We start from the raw sequence: 25,553 nt of genomic DNA on the forward strand, positions 1-25,553 counted from the left end.
CCCCCCCCTCAGTGTAGTACATGCAGTGATTTAAGCTTCTTCATCCTGCCGCTCTTCCTCGCCTTCCTGAGGCCCATTAGTTGCCTTTTTGCGCTTTTTCTGTTTTTTGGCGTAGTCCATAGCCGCTTTAGGAGAGGAGAATATCTTGTTGTCCGACGGAGGTCCTATCCGAAGGCGAGCAGGGTATAACATGGCGTAGGGAACATCTTCAGCCCGCAGAAGTTGCTTCACTGCGGCAAATTCCTTGCGCGCTGTCAGCACCGCCATGGTAAAGTCAGGATAGAACTGAAGCTTGTTACCCTGATATTCAATGGAGCCTTTCTCCCTTGCGAGTCGCAGAATGGTGTCCCGGTCTCTATAGTTCAAGATCCTGGCCACTATCGGTCGCGGAGTCGCCCCGGGTGGCGGGCGTTTTGCCAGGGAGCGATGAGCACGCTCTACAATGAATACTCGAGATAACTGGTCCGCCCCAAAAATGTCTATAAGCATTCGCTCCATATAGTCCTCCATGCGACCAACATTCGTGGATTCCGGTAGGCCCGTGACGCGGACATTATTCCTTCTGGACCTCCCTTCCAACTCCTCATTTTTTGCCTGTATGACTGTCAGCACCCTCTCCATGTTGAAAACCTTATTTGAGACCGTGGCAAGGCCATCTTCTGTGGCGGACACCCTCTGCTCCCCTTCCCCCATCCGCTCGTTTTGGCGGTCGAACTGCGTCGCCATTTGGTCCAGGCGGTGATTAACCGATTCCATGGTACCTTCAATAGATTGGAGAGTCTTTTGCATAGCCACTAGCGTAGATTCCAAATTCGGGGTGCCCCCAACCGCCCCACCTTGCTCAGTGTCAGGTGGCCCCGGGAAGACATGAGCGCCGTCTTCTTGGCCTCAAACGTGATCTTCGGCTGATTCCTCTCCGGCCGGCCCATGGTGGCGAGCAGTGCAGCCCAATCCCGGGATATAGCCGGCACGTGGTCCCCAGCCAAGACGGGGCAGTCATCAGCCGTCCCACTCCAAGGAGTAGGCCCCCGCTTCAACGACTATCCCCGGCAGGCGAAAGCGCGCCAAAGCGTACTGTTGGCAACCTCCCGGTGTTCTCGGCTTATGGCAGCCCAGCAGCGCCCACAGTCAAATGAGCAGATACAGTGCCAGGACCTCAGACTGCGCACCGTCCACCTGGCAGCCCCCGCGCCACCGATAGGGATCCCAAGGTGGCACCTTCCTCCCTGCCACCGGTCCGTCAAGGAGGGCACAAAATGGCGGGCGTAGAATAATTCCTCTGGTATACAGCAGCGCTCTGCCCGTCTGCTCCACGCGGTGAGAAGGCAACCTCATCCAGTGCAATCTGCCCGAGTCACTCCACCACTCCGCAGGCCGTCACCCCGTGCCCCTAGCCGGTCGCAGCTCACGCGGCGCGGCCTAGCGCGGCCCGGCGCCACCTCCGCAGCCCCGGGCTTGCGTAGCGCCCCGCTCACCGCAACCAGCAGGGCCGAGACCAGGCCGATCGTCGTTCTGGTTCCGCTCAGAGGTATCCACGCCTGGCACCACCACCATAGGCACCCGGCACAGCGTCCCCCAGGCTTTCCTCGCAGGCAGTAGGGGGATAGTCAGCCCGGACTGCAGCAGGACGGGTCCACCGAGCAGGCCGAGGTCCCGCAGGCGGGATTCCGGTGGAGGACCGCCCGGCCCAGGAGGCGCCCGCCGCAGGCGCTGCCCAGCAGGTAAACGCACCAGGGACTCCCCACTGTCAACGGGGGGTGCGCCGCTCAGAGACAGGGCTCAAGGTTCAGGTTTTGCAGGATAAATAGGCAAATATTAGATGGTCTCGGCGGAGCCTCACGCAAGTGCGGCCATCTTGCTCGGCGCCCTCTAGCGCCCCCCAATTTTTTATTTGTGTTGGTTTTGAAAATAGCGAAATAAATAGCTTTGTCATTTACAATGCCAATAGTTGTAACTTTTGCAAATGTGACACCTATAGCATTTGTAATGCAATCTGTGTTGTATTTACGTGACTTAGATGTATTGATATTACAAATAAAATGGCTTTTAATTTTTTAATAATTAACACTGAAATAAGTTATTGGAATTTATAATGGCAATAGCTTAAACTTTTGTAAGTAACTTTTGTGAAGATTATGTTCAGTGTATTTTACTGTGACGAAAATCCAAGAACAGAAGTTAAATATTAATACCTTTTTGTGACATTTGTAATAAAGCTTGCAACATTGAGAGAACATATTTGAACCAGTTGTTGTTCAATGGTTGCACAGATTGATGCTGTGGTGGCGCTGAGTGATGTTGTGGTTGCGACGAGTGGTGATGGGTGGCGTTCAGTGATGCTGTGGTAGCGCATAGTGATGTTACTGATAAACAAATTCATGGACCGTGACCTTTCTATGGGTAGCAGCAACAGCACAACCAGAATATAGGTATAACATGACATGATTTGCTTTAAGTGGTGATTACTAGTGACCAAACATTTGTATTCTGTAGACCGCTGAAAATATTTCTACCAAGGAGCAAAAAGCGTCCGTCAGAACTCATGGAAGGTTCTGTGTTGAATGTATGAGACATCTCACATCTTGGCAAGCAGACTAGAAAATATTGGCCGTTCAAAAAGCGTGGTATTCAAAGAGGTGTAAAGTATGTGTCGTTAGGGCACATTGATGGAAATGAATAGGGTGCGGTGCAGAAAAATACACCGAACAAAGCTTTTTCCGAAAAATGGGTGAAAACGCAGCGTAACCAAATGACGGCTCACTTTTGCACCGCAATCGCTTATCTGGTGTGGTAATTACGAAATATTGGCGCATCACATATCAAAAACAAGCATTTACAATGCAATGGTCTCGGCATTATTAAAGGTAGAGCTATTGGCATTGCTCATGACTTTTTTTTTAAAATCATAAATAAATGGCATTGTCATTTTTCATTGGCAATAGCGTAATCGTGAAATAAATGGCATTGTCATTTACAATGCCAATAGCTTAATCACTCGCAAATGCATGACCTATTGCATTTACACCCACACAGAGCCACCCACACACACATACAGAGCCACCCACACAGTCAGTCATTCACATAGAGCCACCCTCACACAGACAGAGCCACCCACACATAGAGCCACCTACAAAAAAAGCTATCCACACAGCCACACACACACACACACACACACAGAGCTACACAGCCACACACAAATGCAAAGAGTGGGGAAAAAAATCGTCTCTCAATTGTGAAGAAATCAAACACCAAATTATTGGCCAGTACTCCTATTGGCACAAGTCAAGCTAAAGTGTTGGGGGTGGGGTGGTGTTAGGGTGTAGCAAAATATTATTCTTGCTTTGTCAAGTTGATATATACACGTAACTTAACTCTAACACTCCTCCTTCCACTATACAACAACTGCATCAGACACTAACATTATGAACCTAAGAAGGTCGACCATTTTTATCATACAGAAAGGATATGAAATTAGACTAAAAACAACAAGACGTATGCAAGTTTTGGGAGACTGGCAACATGTCCACATTTTGACACGCATTTTTATGTTCATTAGGATCAGTCCATTTTTTCTACAGACAGTTATGATGCCAGCTGTAGAAAATATTACCGACAATGAGAATTGCACAACTGGTTACTCTATTTATTCTGAACCATACATGCATAACTCTGCTGCTGCAGTGGCTGTGAGCCTAACTTGTTCTCCAGCACACACAGTGCAGACTTGGTACCCAGCAAAATACCAGCAGCATTTCTGCAAGGTTCCATTGGGGCAGCTGCAAGGGCTCATTCTGCTAGAATTCAGTCTCTTTATCATGCACTTAGTAAATGAACAACACTAAAAATCAAGACATTTGCAAATCCAATGTGGACAAAGAATCTATAAGCCACAACTGTTTATAATCAAACTTTAGCCATCAGTATCCTAAATTACACGTATACTAATCTAAGATGCAAACTGTGTTTTGGATATGCATCCTTATCAAAAAGGAACAATTTTTGGAAAACTGCCAAGATACAGTAACTCCAAAGCCTTTCCTAAAACCACCATTATACCTATTCAGTAGAAATGTGGCCACCGTGCCACATAGCAAGCCAGAACAATGAAACCTTTCCAGTATTAAAAACCAACTGCAGTGTGTGTACACGACACAAAAGAAAAAAACCTCGAGAAAAATGAAGCAAATAGAACACAGCATCGTTAGTGCCCGGCCCTTGGGAGCCTGCTAAGTAACCGGATGCAAGGACTATGAATAGTGAGCAGAAGATGGATCTCCAGGGAGATAAGCCAATTCTCAATCATGAGCTCATGAAAACTCACAGCTCTTTTATGGCCCGCTCGGGGAAGTTCATTTGGGAGACTGGTGTGGGAAGGTTATCGGTGACTTCTAACGGCAGCGAGTTATTCCCAACACAACTCAAAAGTAGCATCCTGCCGAGAGCATGGGAAAACTCAGACAAGCGCTTCAATTAGACGTCGGGACTAGACAGAAGTCCTGTTTGTCACCTCAGGGGACCAGTGGAGGAGGGGGCGCAGCTGGTTTCACTCTGAATTCACGGAGCTCGAGCTGCGCCATCAGCTTGTTTCCTCCTCGCCTGGGGCCAGCGGGGCCTGCGTGCTGCCCGGCTCGGTTTACTTCTGGAATGCGTGAAATGCTCATCAGTGTCTGTGGAAACATTGCACACAAAAACACACCTTTCAATGTCATGACTGCAACGCGCCTTATGCACTCTGTGTGCTTCCGGGCGCCTCTTGAGCTCGGGGACCCCTGCGTGTCTGAGAGGAGTGTCGGCCTCACACGGCAGGCCTGTTTCATCCCCGTCCCCCCCTCCCTTCCTCACCGCCGTGACACGGCCACGTTAATTAGACCCATCGGGCGCCTTTTAAAAGAAGCCGACAATTAATTTGAGGGGGCGCAGCTGGTTTCACTCTGAATTCACGGAGCTCGAGCTGCGCCGTCAGCTTGTTTCCTCCTCGCCTGGGGCCAGCGGGGCCTGCGCGCTGCCCGGCTCGGTTTACTTCTGGACGTGAAGTATTGCGGGAAAGAGGCTGTGGTAGGACAGGAGAGCGCGCACACACAGGGAGGATGATGCCGCAGGCCAAGACAAGAATAAAACGGCAAAAACAAAACGGCGGCCGCAACGATTTGTGCCGGGGAAGAGGTGCCGCGTGTGCTGCTGGCCGAGGGGAGTGCTGTGAGGTAGAAGGGTCAAGCGGTGGAAATGTGCATATGCACGCAAGAGAGATGTTCTTAAAGGGGTTACTCCAGAGGGCTCCGTAGATCTGCAAGTGTTAGTTTAATATAGTTCTGTGGAGATGGACAGCGGGAGCATGCGACCTACCGCATCTACAACAACAGCTTAATGGCGGCCGGCGCTTCTGAAATTTTTCGGAATTGGGGGCGTGGTTTTGATGTTCTGAATGACGGACAACGTCACTGTCTAAAGAACATCAAAAATTACGCCCCCAAATCCGAAAAGGACGGGGCTACAACGGAGTGACTGATCTCTCCTCCAATGGCTGGCCTCCGTTTAGGAAGCCAGCCAATGAAGGAGAGAGAGGGCAGGGAGGCGGGACCTACAGCGCACTAGGAGTCATTAAATCTCCAGCCTAAGTCTGCGCAAGCGCAGCCTTTTAGGCCTCCGACCTAAACAATTAAAACTGTTGTGTAACCATCAGCTGGTAACTGAAACTTTACAAACGTGCGGTATTAAGAGGCTACAGAGTTATTCCTTATTTTTCCAAATGAAGAGCTAACTCATACTGTATATTATTCCCTAGGCGTCTGCCTAATTGGCCCTGGTAGCTAGCACTTTCGAGAAAGGCCGAGAGTAAAATGCATGTTAGAAACCCAGAAAACTGCGTAAGGCTTTTAATCAGGTCACCATATTTCGTTTTGCGATCGGAAAAAAGCAGCCTGTCACAGTCAACTACAGGATTCCAAGATAGAAGAAATTAGGGTGACATTAATGTGCTTCATCACATGAGCCAAAACGCTGCTATTTCCCGTGAGTAAACTGTGCAAGGCAAAACACGCAGGCAGCAGAGCACAGACATTATCTGGTTAGAGTTCGACCAGGATTATCTAGGTTTCGATGTTATAGTTTCTGGAACCGAAACCATCCTCTTATCAATTCCAGTGTGCTGGGTCATATCTACGTCTTCAGTTTGTTTTGATTGATCACTTCAGCGCTGCCTACGACGGTTACAAACATATTGTGCTAGCTGATGTCAATTACCGAAAAGCAAATGGATCCTCTCACTTTGTGACTCACATAGTTAAGTTTTTCGCGTGAATAAGGCACAGAGTGGAGTGTGAACTACCAAAAGATGGAAGGCGTGCGTATGCTACGAGCGAGACCTGGCACGCAGGCGAGAGAGGTGGGCTCTGCTTTGATAGGCAGGAAAGTTCTTTGGAGCCTGCGAGGTTCCGGGAGATGCCCCGCGTCTGTGCCAGGCTCGCGGTGATGTAGCTCGTCCGGAGCGCGGCACCTTGGAGGCAGAGGGGTGTGGGTAGTGGAGAGCCCAGAAGAAAGCAGGGATTCCAGGAGTGCGGGTGTTCCCGGGAGAGAGCAGGAGGAGAGAAATCTGGTGATGCGACGGAGTGATGAAGCCAGCGACAAAAGAGCCCAGTAAGTGGTGGGGAGTGGGGGGGTGTGCACGGGTGTGTGTGTGTGTGTGCATGCATGCATGCATGCGTGAGTGTGGCTGTTGCGTGTGTGTGTGTGTGCATGCGTGTGGCTGTGTTTGTGTGTTAGTCACTTGCTGAGAATGTGGGATAGGAGATGTGCACAGCGCTGGGCTGGGCGTGCGCGCCCACAAGGTGAAATCACCGAGGGCTTGCGCGTGCACATCCCCCGTCTCAGATTCCCAGGAAGTGGGCAACAATAGATACTTCGCTGGACGCAATGCTTCGCATTGTTACACCAGCTCGACCTAAAAACAAGAAGTGTCAGGGCCCTCGTCAGGAGCCCACTACAGCTTGCACCACGCATTGCCCCTCCCATCGCTGCAAGTGACAACACTAACACAACGTAACGTAAAACGGGGCATACAAACCCTGAAGGTAAATGTCAATGGTGTGCTTAAGCGAATCTAGCAAAATACCTAAGCACGTCTGCCCAGCATTTCAAAGTTGAAGCAAGGGGCGGCTCCTAGCCCCTCACCCCCCCCCACCGCCCCCCACGTTGCAATGCATACTTAGTTCGTCGTGGCAATGCAGTATAAAAGCAAAAGAGGCTGATGCTTCGAAGTGTGTTGCAGAGAAATGTGTGTGATGCGGGCTGCCAGCAGATGCGGTACCTCCAAGCCCATTGTTCTCATATATTCAACCACGTGTAATGAAAATATATTTCTGCTTATCATGTATGCTTGCGCTTGCATCTCTAATCACATTAAATGAGAGTGGGAGGGGTTGACGAAGCGTTGATTGGGTATGCAGATTATATTTGGTGTGACGTGCCCATGCAATAGATCTGCTGTCATAGGGGACAGTGAGGGGAGGAGCAGTTATTGGGTGGGAACCTATAGTGGCTCATGGCAGGATACAAAGGCCATACTCGTGGGAGATAATACAAAATGAACAGTAAAGTATAATGCCTCAAACACCTTTCTAGAGCGATAAAATGGAAAAAACGTGGTTTATACGGGAAGGAGGAGACGGTGCTAGGTCTTGAAACATTTGTAAAGGTTCCATATTGCCGAACTGTATTTGTCTTATGATTCCATAATCATTTAACGTGGTTACAGCTACCTATTTTCTCCAGTGTAACAAGGAGATACGCAGGCCTTCAAAATGGATTAAATTCTTCCATTGATTGATGATGGAAGGGTCCAAATTGCCAATTCTTTTTACAATATTCAGGGAATAACCTATTGTAATATCTGGTGCAATAAAAGAACGTTCTCTGAAATACCTTCCCATTCTGCTGTTAGGCACATAACTTGCACAATCCGTAAAGCCTTACGACCTTTTCATTCTCATTTGATTGTATGAAGACAATCTCTGCTCTTGCCGACTCTCGCATAGGTCCTCATCCCTCCGATGATATCGACGAATTAGAACAAAACCTAGGCTCCTGGCTGGAATCGGCCAGCGATCTATTTGCTCCCCTAGTCAAATTCCCCTGCACCAGGCACCGCAATTCTCATAGGTGGTTTTCGGATGATCTCAAGGCCCACAAATTGAAAACGCGTCAGTTGGAACGCACCTGGAGATGCAATTACTCAGACCTAGCCAGACAATCCTATCTGACCGCATGTAAAGCAGCCATCAGATCTGCTAAAATGGATCACTTTTCTAAAAGGATTTCATCGGCAGTAGACAAATCCAAGGAGGTGTTCAGAGTTCTGAATGAGCTAACTACCGATGATAGAACCCTCCCGACTCAGACCCCTACCCAGGGGGCCTGCGATAATCTTAATTCGTTCTTTCTGGAAAAGATCATAAAAATTAAAATGTCTATATCCCCCCCCCCCCCTTCCCCAGTCATCCCCACAGGATATCTCCTCTACAAACCCCCTGACCCTCTCCACCCTCCCCGCTCTGGATTCCACCTCCCTAGCGGAACTTGCCACCCGTGTTAAATCCGGCTCCCCCAATGACTGTTGTCCACCATCCGTTCTGCGGAATATATGTCTCAACCTACCAGAAGATATTCTAAATTTACTTACAGATCCCTTTGCAGTGGCATCTTCCCTACCTCTTTCAAGGAGGCCATCTTACTACCCCTCCTTAAAAAACCTGGCGCCGACCCTGCAGAGCTGTCAAATTATCACCCCATTTCCCTCCTTCCCTACTTTTCCAAACTTTTGGAGGCCCATGTTACTCGGTGCTTGTCAAACTTAATTGAATCCTCCTGCCATCTGGAGCCTAATCAGGCGGGCTTCCGACCTGCCCACTCGACAGAGGCCGTCATCCTGGCAGTCCTTGACACACTCCGGAGCAATGCGGACGCGGGACGCCCCAGGCCCTCGTCCTTCTGGATTTGTCGGCCGTGTTCAACACGGTGGATCACAACATCCTCCTCCACCGTGTCGAGCAGGCGGCCATCCAAGGCACAGCTCATGAGTGGATCAAGTCCTTCCTTACTGGAAGAACACAGGCGGTCCGCATGGGTCCTTACACTGCCAACAAGTCCCCCACCTCCTGTGGTGTCCCCCAGGGCTCCTCCCTCTCCCCGCTTCTTTTCAATTTATATCTCCGGCCACTAATTCAATCTCTTCTGAAATGGGATATCACAGTCTTTAACTACGCCGAAGACTTGCAACTCATCCTCCCTCTCAACTCACCTCATGCCATCAAAACGTTCCACGAAGTTATGATTCATATCCAACTCTGGATGAACCAGAATCAATTAAAACTGAACCCCGGCAAGACTGAGCTCCTCCTCCCTGGACTCCGCCATGCCCTTTGGGGTCCACAGTACTGGCCTCCAGAGCTCGGCTCTCCCCCCTATTCCAGCTAAAACTGTAAAAAGTCTGGGCATAATCATTGACGCCGAACTTTCCCTCAAAGCCCAAGTTGGAGCCGTAGTATCCTCCTGCATGTACCAACTTCGGTGGATTGGCAAAGTCCGTCATCTTCTCCCCCCTGAAGCACTCACTCAAACTGTCACTTCACTTGTGCTTTCCCGTCTGGACTTTTCCAACTCAATTTATCACGGTCTCCCTCAATTTGTTGCACCGCCTCCAAGTCGTCCAGAATCAAGCGGCTCGCTTGATCCATGGATCCCCTAGATGGCAATCAGCCAAGCCTCTGCTCCGTAGCCTCCATTGGCTTCCGATAGACCAGAGGTCCACCTTCAAGGTGGCTTGTCTCACCTTCAAAGCTCTTCACTGCCCCAGCCCTGTGCTCCTCAAATCCCTCATCCATCCTCACTGTCCGTCACGCAACCTCCGATCAGCCCATCGTGATTTGCTAGTCATCCCCAAAAACAAAACTAAAAAACTCGGCGGCCGCCGTTTTTCCTACCTGGCTCCTGTGCTTTGGAACCTCCTTCCCCTTTCAATCAAATCTTCTACATCTCTTCTTAAAATCAGGAAACTGCTAAAAACGTATCTTTTCCCCCCCTCAGCTAGGCTTCCCGCTTCTCGCGCTTCCTCCTCACCCACTCTGTCTTTAGCGCCAGGAAGCTTCGGCGACAGTGCGCTTTACAAATGGCACATAAGATAAGACCCATTTTAAAGAGGCGTCAGTTTACTCTTACTTTATAAGGAATTAGATGAGGAGGTGATCTGCGTTTCATCTTGTCCATGTTTCTTTTTTATCCCGTTCTATTATAAATCTAATGAAATAAAGGTCAGGAGGCCAGAATGTGTTTATATAAAACTCCCTGACACCTTTATGGATCTAAATAAGACTGTGCCTTATAGCTGGCCTGAAAATAAGCTCTCCGAGCCAGATCTGAAATTTCAGGGGTGGACTGTTGAAACTAAGCCAACATTTCAGGATATCTCCACAAGCGTATTTTCCCTACAAGTAACCTAGATGGAAATAATTTAGATAGGCATAGTAGACATGAAATGATGGCATGACATCTTTCCTTTCAGACAAACATTGGTCACCACTCCAGACTAAAGTTTTTTTTCGGAAGCTTACGCCACATGTAGAGGCTAAAAAATGAAAAGATGTTCCTAGTTAAACTTGGTGGTCATCGGCTTGGAAAAAATAGTTAAAATATAAAAATTAACCACTGACATAATTTTAATAGAAAAGCACGTAGTGCAGGCATAGAAACCATATTTAGATTTTTTTTTCTTCAAAAATATGAATTTTGGGGCGTGGCTAAGATGGCGGCCTGACTGGACGCGTTTTCCGAGGCTCCCCGGCCCTAAACCCCTTACCGCCCTTTCAATTGCAGACAAAACCCCAACATTTCCTCCAAATAAAAGCGCCAAAGAAGTAGCGTTGATCCCGGCGCTATCAGCGGGCCGACTTGACAGACGCCGCCGGCTGGGACGAAGAGGCCATGATCCAGCCTTTGCCGGCGCAAAACTGCGGGATGGCTGCAGCGTGAGCTCGGCGCCCGGGGAGCTCCCTAAGCTTTGGGGCCTGGTGCGGCAGGTGACTCGCACCACACACGGAAGCCGAGAGCGGTGAGCTGCCGGTGAGGACCCCCGGAGCGGCGGCTGAGTGGCTGCAGCTCCACACGTCAGAATCGCGGCCTGGCTGGGTCGCGGCAGCGACCGGATGGACCCAAGCGGGCTGCTGCAGTAATTGAGCCCCCGGCTTCCGGCTTGGTCCGCGAGGGGCAGTGACCGGGCCCTGACTCTCACGCCCAGGGCGGGCGAGCGGACACATATCGGGGGACAGAGGCTTGAGGTGCGGGCACAGGAGGAGACCCCCCTGTGGCCGGCGAGCTAACTGGTGAGGTGACTGGGAAGTGAGGCGATCCAGCGGCAGGGCAGCAGGAAAGGCCGAGGTCAGCTAGGAGGCCCAACCAACCAACCAAGCTGCTGTATGCCTGCGCCTAGTGGGAGCAGACACACCCATGTAGCCGGAGAGTGAGGAGCGTGCCCCCTTGTTTGCACCGGGCCCTGGACCCCGAACACCGAGGGCGGGCCGGTAAAGAAACACTCCGGTGCCCACTAGACGGGGGACCACACCAGCACCAGGCCGCACCAGACTCTGTGGAAGGCAGCGACCGGACCCTGAATCTCACGCCAGTAACAGGCGGACGAGCGCACGCCGGGGACTGTGGCCCTTAGTGCAGGTGGCGGAGGAGACCCCCTGTAGCTGGCGTCCTGACCGGAGCAGAAGCAAGGGAAAAGGAGACGAACCGGAGGAGAGGCAGCAGGGAGAGACTGGATCTATACGGAGGCCCGGGCAGGCCGTGCTGTGGAATACCTGCGCCTGACGGACGGAGAGACGCTCCTGTGGCCGGAAGGTGAGGGGTTTGCCTTCCAAGCCTGCGCTGGGCCCTGGACCCGGGACACCGATGATGGTCTGATAGCTGACTGGCCTGGTTGCTCCCGGGACGGGGGCCAACACCAGCAATTATACCACTGAGCCACCACAGCGACAGGCCTAGAGGACTGGGGCCTACACCCCCTCACGCAAAGCAAATCCCCCCCCTGTGGGGACCGGGCCACTCTACGAGAAGGACCCACACCGCCGACAAGAAAGGACTCAGCGCTCCCAGGCTCCTGCGTCGGCAACTAGGCAAAATTGGAACTAGCTCCTAAATTGGTGGGGGCGCCGCTTGGAGCCTGGAAGGAGACCCCCTGCCCGGCATTGACTCTACAACGTCGACAACATGGCCACCGCGGGACGCAAAGGCAACCGCAATATATCGGACCTGCTCCACAAAACTGCCCTGAAAGCAGAGAAAGCCCCGGCGCAGTCTCCTCCTAAGACACCGGTTGCCACCACGGGCCCGGACGACGAATCCGTGCCCATCACGAAGGCCTTCCTGGCCTCCCTCTTTAACACCCTGAGGGATGACTTCCAGTCCTTGAAGCAAGAGCTAGCGGGTGAGCAGCGAGAACTGCGCAGGGACATGGACAGTCTGGGGGAGCGCGTGGCGGCGGTGGAAGAGGCGGTCCAAACCCGCAGCATGGAAGTGGAACGACTCCAACAAGAAATCCTCTGCCTCCAAGACCAACAAGTGGATCTCCAAGCACACTCTGAGGATCTCGAGAATCGTTCCCGGAGGAACAACTTAAGGGTCCGGGGAGTTCCATTGAAATCGGAAGGAAACAGTATTGTCACCTACCTACAAGAGCTTTTCCGGGAGATCGGCGAACCAGGTGAATTCGAAATCTGGATTGACCGCGTACACAGGGTCGGCCCGGCGCGCCGGGCACAAGCCTTCCCTCCAGATATACTGGCCTTTCTCCCGGACTTCCCGCTGAAGGAGCGCATCTTGAGGGAGGCCCGAGTGCGACAACCGATCACCTTCCGGGGAGACCCAGTGGCCCTTTTCCAGGATCTATCTGCCATCACCCTGCAGAAACGAAGAGCCTTGAAGGTCGCCACGGACTTCCTAAGAAACAAGGGAGTCACCAACTCTGGTCTCTTCGGGACACGTGCACGGTGCTGGACATTGACCTACCGGAGGGAGCGACTCGAGGGGGACTTCCCCACACCGATCGCCGGAGGGGCTGGCAAGACTATCCAGAGACGGTTGGCTGACCGTCCGGAGACTACATTCTCCTAAATACTTCCGGAAACCGGACCCCCTTGTGACGGCCCAAGAGCGAGAGGCGGCTGTGCAAGAGGTGGCGGACAACACAGCGGCTAAACAGTAAGGTGCTCCTGTACAAGGGTTTGCCCTCATGCAATTGCCTCACCGGGGAGATGGGTTCTTGGGGCCGAAGGTTTGGCCGCCACCATGTCCTCATCTACTTTGACACTCTACGGACCTGGACTTTGTCCAGTTTGGCCCGAGTCTATGGGAAAAGTTATGGGGGGTTGTTCAGGGGAATATTGCGGGGTGGGTGAGGGAGTTGGGGGGGGGGGGGGCTAGCGACTGCAATTGGGGAGGAGGGTTTGGGGGGGAGCTGAGAAAGTTGGTTTTGGGGAGGGAAGGAGGTGGGGGAGGGAGGAAAGGCGTTCAGGGGAGGTTACCTACAAGAGTTCAGGGACCCTCCCGTTGTGGTTCAGTAGAGGCAAAGTGCCCAGGTCTAAGGGGGCGGCGAACCTCTAACGCAAATTGCACTACTTATATGTCCCACTTATGGTGGACTCCACGTTGAAGATCCTCACCTTGAATGTAAAGGGGCTCCACAACCCCGTTAAACGCAGGGCTGTCCTGTCTTATTTAGAAAACTCCGGCGCAGAAGTGTGCCTACTCCAAGAAACTCATCTGCTATCCAAAGACTGGCACAGAATGCGATCGAAGGCCTTCCCGTTCCAATATTATTCCTCAACACTAGAGAAAAAAGCGTGGGTGGCCCTACTGGTGGCACGTCCTTTCAAAGGGAAAGTTGGGGATAAAGTGGCCGAAATTAAAGGGAGATACTTGGCTTACAACATTCAAATTAGTGGGATGACCATGGTCGTGGGCTCACTTTACGCTCCAAACTCCAAACAAGAACCATTTCTCAAAGGGGCCCTGGCAGACGCGTTAACACCTAATACAACATCGGTGCTGGTGGGCGGAGACACAAATCTAGTGATGGACCCCAACATGGACAGATCAGGCCATCGCCATGGGTTCGCAGGAGCAATCTCAGCGGAGGGGAGCCAATGGTTATCAGATAGGGGATTTGTAGACCTATGGCAAACACCACACCGGGCTACACCTTTTACTCTCACGTACACCACATTTACACCCGAATTGACCATTTTTTCGGTAACACTGACATGACCCCCCTGGTGGATGACGCAGAGGTACTTCCAGCAGCACTGTCTGATCACGATGCACTCATGACACACTTACGGGTTCCTAGTGTCGCGCTACGGAAAGGTAGATGGCGCCTCAATACAGCGCTTCTACAACATAAAGGAGTAATGCAACGACTCCATGACCGCATTACTGAGTACCTACAGGTGAACGATACCCCGGAGGTCACCCTGACCGCGGTATGGGGAGCACATAAAGCGGTAGTAAGAGGGAAATTAATCGCTGTAGCCGCCGCGGAAGCCAAAGAGAGGAGGGACAAGCGGTAATCCCTGTCCATCCAAGCACTCTTGCTAGAACAGGCTCATAATCGAACTGGGGCTCCCCGGGTTTGGCGCCAGCTCAAATCAGTTAGGCCCCAACTCGCAAGTTTAGACCTAGACCGAGCGGAATACGCAGCCTTGCGACTGCGCCACACTTACTACGTAGGTGGCAATAAAACAGGGTGCTTGCTTGCGAGCAGCCTCAAAGCTAAGACCCTGCGCGCGAAGATCTCCTCCATTCGAACCCGAGAGGGGCATGTCACTCAAGAGGACGACCAGATAGCGGAGGCCTTCCGGGCGTTCTATGCCTCTTTATACGCGGCGGAACCGCCTACCGGGCAAACAATGGCTGAATCCTATCTCAATGAGACGGCAATCACACCTCTCGACGAGGCCACCAGGGATTCCCTTGACGCACCCATCAGGATGGACAAGATCATCTCCGCGATCGCGCGCCTCAAACCGCGCAAGGCCCCAGGCCCTGATGGCTTCTCAGCGAGCTTTTATAAAGCTTTCTGCCCCTTGCTGGCGCCAATATTGACTAGGCTATTTAATTCCTTCCAGGGCAGGGGCTCCATCCGTCGAGACATGTTGAAGGCTGACATCGTGGTCATCCCCAAGCCGGGCAAAGAACCGTCTCAATGCAAGGCTTACAGGCCCATCTCGTTACTCAACCTTGAACTGAAGCTATTCACAGGCGTGCTGGCGGCGTGCTTGGGCCCATGTTTGCCGGGCATCATTGAACCGGACCAAGCAGGATTCATCCCAAACAGGCAGTGCGCGGACAACACCAAGCGCCTGCTCCACGTCATTGACAAAGCCCACTTCAACGATTCTGACGCAGTCCTCCTGTCGGTGGATGCCGAAAAGGTGTTTGACCGGGTGGACTGGGGATACCTCGACACCGTCCTGGCACGGTTCGGGATGGGCGACCAGTTTCGCACGTGGGTCGCTAGTTGCTACGCTGCCCCGCAGGCCACGATCAGTGTCAATGGGGTGCGCTTGAAGCCATTATATATTCAGAGAGGCACCAGACAGGGGGTCCACTCTCGCCCCTACTAGTTGCGTTATACATCGAACCACTTGCGCAAAGGGTTCAAGACAATCGGTCCATAGTAGGGGTTCGGTTTGGCGGAGAACCGCAGACCATAAGTCTTTACTCAGACAACGTCCTTGCTGCTCTGGAAGACCCCTCGACATCGGTACCGGCCTTCCTCACAGAAATGGATGACTTCGGGAGAGTATCAGGGTTCAAGATGAACGTCAAAATCACTGATCTTGCCCCTGGGGTGGAATGCACGCGCGACGGCGCGAAGCCAGCGACTGTACGGAGGTCTTCTGTCCCAGATGTCGCTGCCCTTCCTAGGCTTCTCCCTGACTCCAAGCACGACCCAGACCGTCGAGAGAAACTATACGACTCTATTAGCTGTCCTACAAAGTGACCTGGCAAGGTGGCACCGGCACCACTCTCATGGTTGGGACGGGTGGCAGCAGTCAAAATGACTCTTACCGAAAGTCTTATACCTGTTCCAGACCATTCCGGTAACCCCTCCAATAGGTGTGCTCAAAAAATTGCAAGATAGCATCAAACAATTTGTCTGGCCGGCAAACGCCCGCGACTACGTAGAGACCTGAACACGCGGGCTACGTCGGAAGGCGGCCTAGGGGTCCCTGATCTCCTCCGATATTTCCGAATCGGAAAAGAGATGGTTATTTCAGGACCGAGCTATGGGCCAGATGTCACTGGGGAAGGTCCCATTCCTGAAACGGACGGACAGGCCTTCGTACCTTAAAAAAATCACCCATCACGAGAACAGTGATGCAGGTGTAGGACAAGGTGGCGGTCCCGAGTGGCCTCACCACTTTTCCGTCCCTGATGTCGCCTCTATTTGATAATCCGGCCTTCCCACCGGGAATGACCCCCGGGTCGTTTCCGCAATGGCGAGCATCGGAATGCAAGGCGGCCGGCGACCTCTTTGATCCTGAGGGCTTCCTGCAAATGCATACCCTACAAGATTATTATACGCTCCCACGGATCCATCGCTTTCAATACTTTCAGATCAGACATAGGTTCACAGTGAAAGAAGTGCTGTCTCATGTAAGCAGACATCTTACAACCTACGAAAAGTGGCTACACACGAAAACGACGGATAAACAGGCGATCACAGATATCTATGAGATGCTCCCCTTCCCCCCCTCCCCCCCAGGTTGCACGGTCGGCGGGACAGAACCGATGGGAACGAGAATTGGGACGCTCCTTCACGGACCAAGAATGGCGGGACATATACTTCAGGGCCCATCACACCGCCCGGAATGTAGCCAGCAAAGAATCGGCGGTGAAAATTGCTACTTGCACCTTACACCGTCACGATTGCATCAGAGCAATCCGCGCAGGGACCCGACATGTTGGAGGGGATGTGGCCACACAAGGACACTCACTCATATACTATGGGAATGTACGGAGGTGCAGGAGTACTGGGAAAGGGTGCGAAGTGCATTGATAAACACTTTGAGACGGAGATCCCCCGATTACCAGCGTACATGCTTCTCGGTCTCCCCAACGCCATCACGTTTCCCCTCAAATCGCTCAGGGGGAGACAGATGGGGCTGGCCATGGGGGCTGCCACTCGCCAATTCCTGTCATTATGGGGCACTCAAAGGAAACCCACACACACTGGGTGGCTCCATAGACTCTGGTACATCATGGGTATGGAAAAGATACAAGCCTCCCTCACCCAGACGCGTGACACATTCCTAGACACATGGCAGCCCCTGGTCTCTCTCCTATCAGATGAATTTGCTGAAATCACGTGCCTGAAATACCTCGGGGTGCTCCGCCTACCAGACGACTTTAGGAAGGATGCAAGATCCCCAGCCTGAACCTCATACTTTCTACATGCCTCAAAATGCCTAGCAGACATTTACCTACCACACCGGGGAGGGGGAACGCGGGAGGGAAACGGGGAGGAGGGTGGAGGGGATGGGTACTGTTGGTTGTTGGAGGTATTGTTTCGGGACAATGCAAACCAGGTCGGGGCCCTCACTCTCATTCAAGGACACATTCTATGAAGCATCGATGAGACTTGCCCCAGCGGAAGGGAGGGGAAGACGTTTGACAACGGGGACCCCCTCAAATTATTGTAATGTCCTCTTGTCCTAGGTTTGTTTTTTTTTTCTCTGAAACTCCATAAAAAGATTTAAACAAAAAAAAATATGAATTTTATTTTAGAACCTAAATTAGTTAGTGGGGGGAAAAACTCAAGAAATACTTTACTCCTAGATAATAAATTACAGCCACCACAAATCCAGATTCCATACTTAAGCAGCACAAACACTGCAGGTTTTCTTCTTTATATTCTGGCACTTTTAGTTCGCTTTATTTTCACAACGAAAAGGGATGCATTATACAAAAGGAAAAAAAGGCGAGCACAAGTGTTAACTGGCAAAACACAATTTCCAATAGGTACATATACAGTTATGGCAAGCCATCAGGGATCATGTCCGCAATATACTGGCAGTCTGTCCACTCCACCAATGGCCGGGGGTGGAGATATATGGGAGCAAGGTATGAATGAACTAGTATTTAGGCGTATCAGACTCATGTTTTCGCTTAAGTTCCTGACGGTTCGCTTTTGAAGATGTCTTGCTATGATTTGTTGATGTACCATCTTGCCCAGGCCTCTCAGCATCATTATATTGTAACAGATACGCCCTCAATGTGCCCTGTGTATCTGTGAGCCGCGATGCCTGTAGCTTCATCATTGCTTGTAACCCTATCTTTAGCCCTGTCTTTCTCAGCTGGCATAGGAAACATGCAGCAACGGATTGCAACTCTGCGCCTTGGCAAGGGCAGTGCAATCGCAGTAAGTCTTTTGAAGCTGTTGGAAAGCCTTTAAACAAAACCCAAGACCGCAACCATTGCATCTCGGTCAATGCGTCTTCACGTAATTGTAGATGTAATTCGTAGAATGTTGGCCCAAAAAACATGGATTGGTGGGTAGAGGAAAACAACATCCTTATTTGCACAATGAAGATGTACTATTAGCTTTAAATTAATGTCACCTCAAGACCTACATAAATACACTGTAAGGATTAAAAAAGGTTAACAAATGGAAAGAAAGGGCATTGGCAAAATAAAGAATCGGCCACCAGCAAGCGGCTGAAGTGCATGTTTTTATCCATTAAATGGATGTGCACGTGATGACTGAAAATGCCGCTGGAATGCAGGCAAACCTGTGGCTTAAGTAGGCTGATGCCTGATGCTGTATGCCATTGTGAACAGGCCAGTGGATGAAAAGGACTGGCTCTATGTATGTGGGTTTATATTTTTGGTTTCAATTTATGACGTTACAAAATAAATGAAGGCTCTTTGAAGCCAGAGCTAAAAACCAAGCGGCCTTCTATCCATTCTTTTATTGGCAAAGCCAACAGGACCGGTTTATATTTTGAGTCCTGACTTAATACATTTATGCCTGCTACAATAAAAACAGAAAAGCAAAGGCATTGCTTTCTGCATAACGGACACTTGTGAGATCAAGAATTTGGTGTGTCCTGCCTGTTTCTGTGTACTTTTGAGATGTAGAATAGTTCCTCACACACGGCAATACAAGCACTCCGTGGGAGGCAGAATGATACACCAAACAACCAATAGCAATAGGCGCGAGAGTTGACTCTTCTGGCTGGGTTCAAAGCCCACTCAATGTAAATTTAAAGAACTGGTGACATTATATCTTACAGACAGACCGAGCAAGTGTTGCTTCCAAGTAGATGTAAAAAATAAATGCTCAGTATATACGTAAATAAAATTAACGCTGCTTTTAGATAGATGGAAATAAACTAGCTTCCACCACATTTGCACACATATTTCGCGTGGCCTTTTAATGCGTCGCAGCTTTGAGCATTAATGCCTTGTTTGGCCAAACATGATGCTTGGATGGGAGTCGTTTGTTCCATGATACTTTCCTTGTGCCTGTGCCAGTTTCAGAGAGTAAAATAACAGGGTCTGGATTCTGGAGTGATAACCGAGATGCCTACGGCTCTGCTAAGCGCTGAAAGAGGAAATGTCCGAGCCGCAGCGCTCCTCTGCCGCCTCACCACCCCTCATCTGCTCTCACACACCAGACAGGCACACCTTTATCTGCTCTCAGTCACACAACGCAGTGCAAACAGGTGGGCAGCGGACGGCTGCTAAGAGATCTAGTGAAAGCGTAACTCTTGTATCTTGGATGCAAGTTGTTTTTTTTAAACACTAAGCGACTCACCTTCTTTGCGGCACCGGGGACAGGGGCAGTGCGCGCGCAAAAGCAGCAGTGACTGATGTAAGTGGTGCGCACGCCTGACTGGTTTTACCTCACGTGTGGCGCAGCTGGGCTCATGGAAACAGGTGTTCGGGAAGGGCTGTGAACCCTGCCGCGAGGAGTGGTACTCGTGAGAGGGAGCCCTGGCGCGAGGTGTGGTACTTGTGAGATTGAGCCGTACTGCGGCGCACAAACCGGCGTCACGAGCAGCCCCTTCCGCCACCTTCTCAGCGCTTCATCTAACAACCCACAATGAATGTGGCAATCGCGTTCTAACAGGAGCATTAAGGCATGCGCGATTGGGTACTTGAGTACTTATTCAGCTGCAGATTTCACCGAACTGTTAAATGATCTTGTGTCTCTGGTTGGCTTCCAGTCAATCTTGGCGTTTTAGCCGACAAGAAGCATGTTGGGACTTGTAGTTTAATGCTTTCAGGTAGTGAGCTACAATTCCACAGGACGCTTACTGCTGCCGTACAAAAACCACAGAAAGCCGTCTCCGTGACCTGACTCAGTTGACAGCTGTCTTGCATTCCTTAAACGTCCATGTTGCCCAACCTGATTTGCGGCAGAAACCGGAACATGTAACATTTCACCTCGTATCTCCTGATGATGTGCACGTTTTACTCTCACTGAAAACACTGCTAACACCACAAACCCCTTCACACGCACCATTCGTAGGAGTTATGGGGCCTGGTGCGCGCCAGTTATAACCATTGCTAGGCTGTCCCTGTTGTAAACCTGGGCTAATGCCTCATCCTGCCCACGCACATGGGGCCATTCCTTTACTTGTGGTTAGCTCTAGCCTACTCACCTTGTCTGCCCACAATTTCTGCCACATGATCTGAGCTGTGCACCGGCACGCACTCGGTCATGTTGACGCTCGTCTTCCTACGAAGGAGGAAAGTGACAGGCAGGAGAGAAACCGGGGAGGGGCTGGAAATAATGGGGCGCAAGTCGGTAATGAGGCAGCAGGGACAAGACTTCCTTCCGGGCAGCCCTCCGCTCTGTAAAGTGGTGATGAGAGCGCAGGAGTCCTGGTTGCTAGGCGACCCTCCGGCTGCAGCGCTGCTCCTCTCCTTAGCGAACCCGGCCTGGAGTTTTGTCACGCATGGGTCCGATGTAAGGAATCGGACCTATGCGAGACAGAGTGCCACATCACCCGCCAATGAAATTGCAAACAAGCATTGAAAATGCAATCGGACTCGTATTTTCACGAGACAGATTGCTTTTTAAACGGCAGTGCACGCCTGAAAGAAGGCACGAACAAGAGAGGGTGGCACTCTAAGAAGTCACTGACTATGGGAGGGAACCGGGAGAGGTAGGGAAATAAAACAGTTTTTAAGTATTTGGGCCGATAAGAAACCAAGCACCAATCACAATGCAGTATTTGTGATTAAAGCCAATCAAAAAGATGGGCGAAAAGTGGGTGGAGCTTCCCTTACTATAGTGTATACAGCATCTCTCTGACGAGACAGCGCATGCGCTGCCTAGTCCGAGACCTAAAAAAGGACCAGAAGCGGAGGGCGATTCTTTGCTTATCTGCCACCCAGGCGTTGGAATTTCCTCTTGATTAGCCTAAGAGTTGATTATAATTTGCTCAGCTTCAGGAAGCAATTAACAACTTACCTGGTTTCATGAATCAGTACATCGTCCCTCAGGTCTCTAATTAGCGCTCGGAAGCCTATGCTTAGGTAGCCATGTGCTTTACAAGATCTCGTAAATAAATACATTGTCTGTATTGGTGGAGAGGTCCCCTGAAGTAAATGGTGATCTGATATGGTGCCGCAAGCCTATTTATATTAACCGGCCACTAAAATCTTGTGTCCTACATGAAAGTTTCGAGGAAGTCAAAAAATGCTGATGCATCTTTCCACAGTCCAGGTCATTGTGACATTGGCACCTCCACAAAGTTTAGGGTCTCCGGATGCTTGTTGGTGGTAAACATCCAGTTATACTCTGGTTATGTTAATTGGATGTATTTGAGCCCCTTTCTCCCCTCACTCAAGGCAGCAAGTTGGTGGTTTGTTACCATCTAGCTATCATCTGTTATTACACCCAAACTAGGTGTGCTCCAAGGTAGCACTGGATGCGGAGCAGTGGGTATATATACCTCCATCTCATGGAGTTCAGAACCTAGCCCCGCGCAGCTAGTATACAGAAGTGAATGCCTCTTATGGGGTCCCTCCATGTTTATTGCATGTTGGAATTGCCAGATCTTGAGGAAGCACCCCATCAGCTTGTGTGTCGAAGAGGCCTGTAAGGTGAATATTCCAGGTAAAGTACTGAATAATAATGTAGTTTGGTACAAATTTAAAAACCTGATTGTATGCCCAATATTAGCACTTGCTTCTCAAATCGACTTGCTAATGAAACTAAATCAGCCTTGAGAAAATGACCTGAGTGCCATTGGAGACCTATCCCTCATGTTTGTTTTGCTGTATTTGCCCTGCCTTTTCGTATAGCTTTGCATGAGTGAAACACAAAGTACACTGGTATCTTGGCTTTTGCTCAGGAGATGAATGGTATCTTACAGCTTCTGAATCTCTGCAGTGTTTGTCCAACCTATTTTGCTGGTGCAATGCAGAGATTGTAGACTCGTTTGGTCTGTCTGTTGAACTGTCCTCTGGTACTGCATACTTTTCTTTTCAAAAGTATGGGCCTATGAAGACACATTTGAAGTGGCGCTTGCTCAGCTTTGAAATGTGATTTTGTCTTTTGAATTAACATGATTTTTAGTACATAGGCATTTCATGAATATGTAACCACTACAGTTGAAAAGTAGCTGTGAAATAAAATGGATTAGCAAATGGAGACTGTTTCGATTGAGAACTATATTTGTGAAATGCGGACAGCAAAACTTAATTTTCTAAAAAAAAAAAAGGTAATAAAAAGATATGAACGAGGGTACGTTTCATGATAACCTATGAACGATACCAGTAGGGTGAGGGAATGTTGGCAGCAGTTTGTATTCCAAAATCGTGGAGCTTTGGGAGATGTTGGTCATTGGCTACTAAATTTCTCGTTGACGCATATGACACTTGTTCATTGTTCCTGAACATTGATAGCCCACGCCACAAGATTATTTATTAGCAGTATGCTGGGTTTATTTCTTAAAGATACTAATGACCTCTGTTTATTTAGATTTGGGAATGGATGATGAAGGTGATGATGATCCTGTGCCCCTTCCAAATGTTAATGCAGCTATACTTAAAAAGGTAAGATGCCTGCATTTGTTTGAGTGTTCCAAAGTAGCTCCAGTTTTGTGGTAAACATTTTACCAGGGACTCTACTTGCATGATTTTCTGCTTCTTTTGGGCGTAGGTCAAAGGATTAGGGACTAATTATTGGTGAAATGGGCAATGTGTCATCACATTATGAAGTTTAAGTAAACCTAAATCACTAAGTGTGCACACTTATGATTCATGTATTCGTGAAGATTAGTCGCTGCATTTACCGATGTCAGTCGCTTTTTTTTAACCTAATCTGTGGTGCTTAGTTTATCATCTCTGAAGCATGAAAGGCTGAGTGAACCTGTCAGTAACTGTTGTATAATCTTGATAACTTCAGTAGTTTAATTAGTCCAGCAAGACTCCTGTTTTGTTTAAATGGCATAATGTTGCCAAAAAACTGTATCTAAAATATTTCATACCTTGGTTTGAAGACCAGATAATTCTAATTGCAAAGCGGAAGTTTTGCAGCATACGTAAACAGGGCATTGCTGAAAGCCAAACATTAATGTGTCGTGGAGCATGCTCTCACCTGCTCTGATGCTGTTGATAAATGCAAAACCTATTCATGAATTTGTAGTTGATTGGCATATGGCCATTTCTTGGACTAACCCCCTGTTGGCAGTATCCGAGGTGACTTACTTCCCATTGGTGTTGTCCAGCCATCAACATTCCTTCTGAATAGCCAGTTACTTTATAGGACCTTCACTTTCCAGATGTAGTGGACTAAAAAAACATTGCACCTTCTCAGTTTGAGGTACAATCTCTATCATAGTTGTGTAGATATATTAACAACTGAGCATCATTATTTCCTTCCTTTGTTTGAGAAAGGCTAGCCATTCTTGATTTACTTAAATAAATCCGTTGAGCAGAGGTGAAAACCAAAAGAATACCATGTATCCAGAGCAATGCCTGCCTTTATGCTTCTGATAGATACCAATAGATTTGCACCTTTTTGAATTTCCATCCTGGGTCAGGGAATAGTTGCAATGGTTAATTGTAAATAATATCCTGCACTGATAGACGGTGCTACAGTTCAGTTCTGTAACCATTGAAGGACATGACGTTAGGACCTCTTTGGAGTGATGCACCGGCACATTCATGTCCCTTCCATATCTCTGTTTTCATATCTTCAGAGCAAGGCTGATAGTATTGGCAAATGAAATGCAAGAGCTAACTTTAGACCCTATTAAAAAGAAAAATCAAAAGACAACACATAATGGATAGATAGGTGGTTTCAGAGAGGAATCTACACATTGAGTATCCAACAATAAGTTTCTTACCAAAGGATGATAACTTGTTCTCTTGGTGTATACTTTTTCCTTCAGATTCCTCACTTCTTAAATCCATACCCAAGCTGTACCTTCTAGCCGGAGGGTCTGAGGAGGTGGTCAAAACAAGAAATCCTGAAACGCAGCTAGCAAAATTGCAGTCTCAGGACTTTGGAGTTGACATTAATGCCTGGTAAAAGTGTACGGAACCCTTTGTTGCAGATCTGCAAGTATCCAACATAGGAACACCCAGAGAACACCCTAAAGACGTGGCTTTTCCTGTGATGGAATAGGCCATGGAGCCATCCGAAGGATTGAAGAGTAGGGGTCTCTTCATGGCGAAATCATAGCAGATCTCAGTGCATAAAACGGATCCAAAAAACTGTCAATCTTTGCCCTTCCTGGAGCCAATGTAGCACAGAAAAAAGTTATTCAGCATCCTGAAACTCAAAGGGTCTCTCAATGTAAAGTCCTATTGGGATCCAAATGGTGTGGTTTCTTCTCCATGGGACTAGGGGGTGGATCGCGTATCAGCAAGTTGATGATTGACCTGCATGAAATTGATTTTCCACTTGAGAAAGGAAATCTTAGTCTGCAGGATAGTGTATTGGGTGGGGTGGGGGGGGGGGGGGAGATGCAAGAAGTCACTACGAATATTGCTTGCAGGTTACTAACACAACATACTGAGATAATGTAAATAAGACCGTTTTAGAGACAGTAGCCCCAAAGGACAAGTGTCCTGTGGCTGAAAAGATGATTCCACCAGAATAGTTTAGTTAGTGCCATGTTAACGATCCACTGTAGCACGATTCACAGTGAAGAGAGAAAACAAATGGGTCCACCCCTTTTAAAAAGTGCATTAAAATATGTTTGATCAACAATACCTCATCTGGAAAACAAAATCTTAAAGGTCTTGCAAATAATCTAGGACAAAGCCTTGCTGGGGCAGAGGCAGCCCAAAGCGCAAAATGTCTGACAAATGCGATTTAGCGTATTAATTTCCTCTGCGAACTAAGAAATTAAGTTTACCACAGTCTGATTGGAGGGGTGGTATCGGACAAAAGGATTATCCAGCACCTCCCCCGGCAGGGCAAATGAGCTCAAGTTGCCACAGTTTTGAGTTAAGTTGGAGGACCTGCCTACCTG

The 25,553-nt window shown here is 49.4% G+C and overlaps 1 protein-coding gene across 3 annotated transcripts in view; it reads left to right on the plus strand.

Annotated features, from left to right (window-relative positions):
- SKP1 (S-phase kinase associated protein 1) overlaps positions 1-25,553 on the plus strand; it is a 141,731-nt gene that overhangs the window by 39,965 nt on the left and 76,213 nt on the right. For all 3 annotated transcript variants that reach the window (XR_015297555.1, XM_086931526.1, XM_086931527.1), the window contains exon 3: positions 23,051-23,124. Coding sequence is in view for 2 of the 3 variants with exons in the window: in XM_086931526.1 (XP_086787652.1) it covers positions 23,051-23,124 (74 nt within the window). In the remaining variant the exon portion in view is untranslated. The remainder of the gene's footprint in view (positions 1-23,050; positions 23,125-25,553) is intronic.

The sequence above is a fragment of the Lissotriton vulgaris genome, chromosome 7 (genome assembly GCF_964263255.1).
Source record: "Lissotriton vulgaris chromosome 7, aLisVul1.2, whole genome shotgun sequence".
Lineage (NCBI taxonomy): Eukaryota > Metazoa > Chordata > Amphibia > Caudata > Salamandridae > Lissotriton > Lissotriton vulgaris.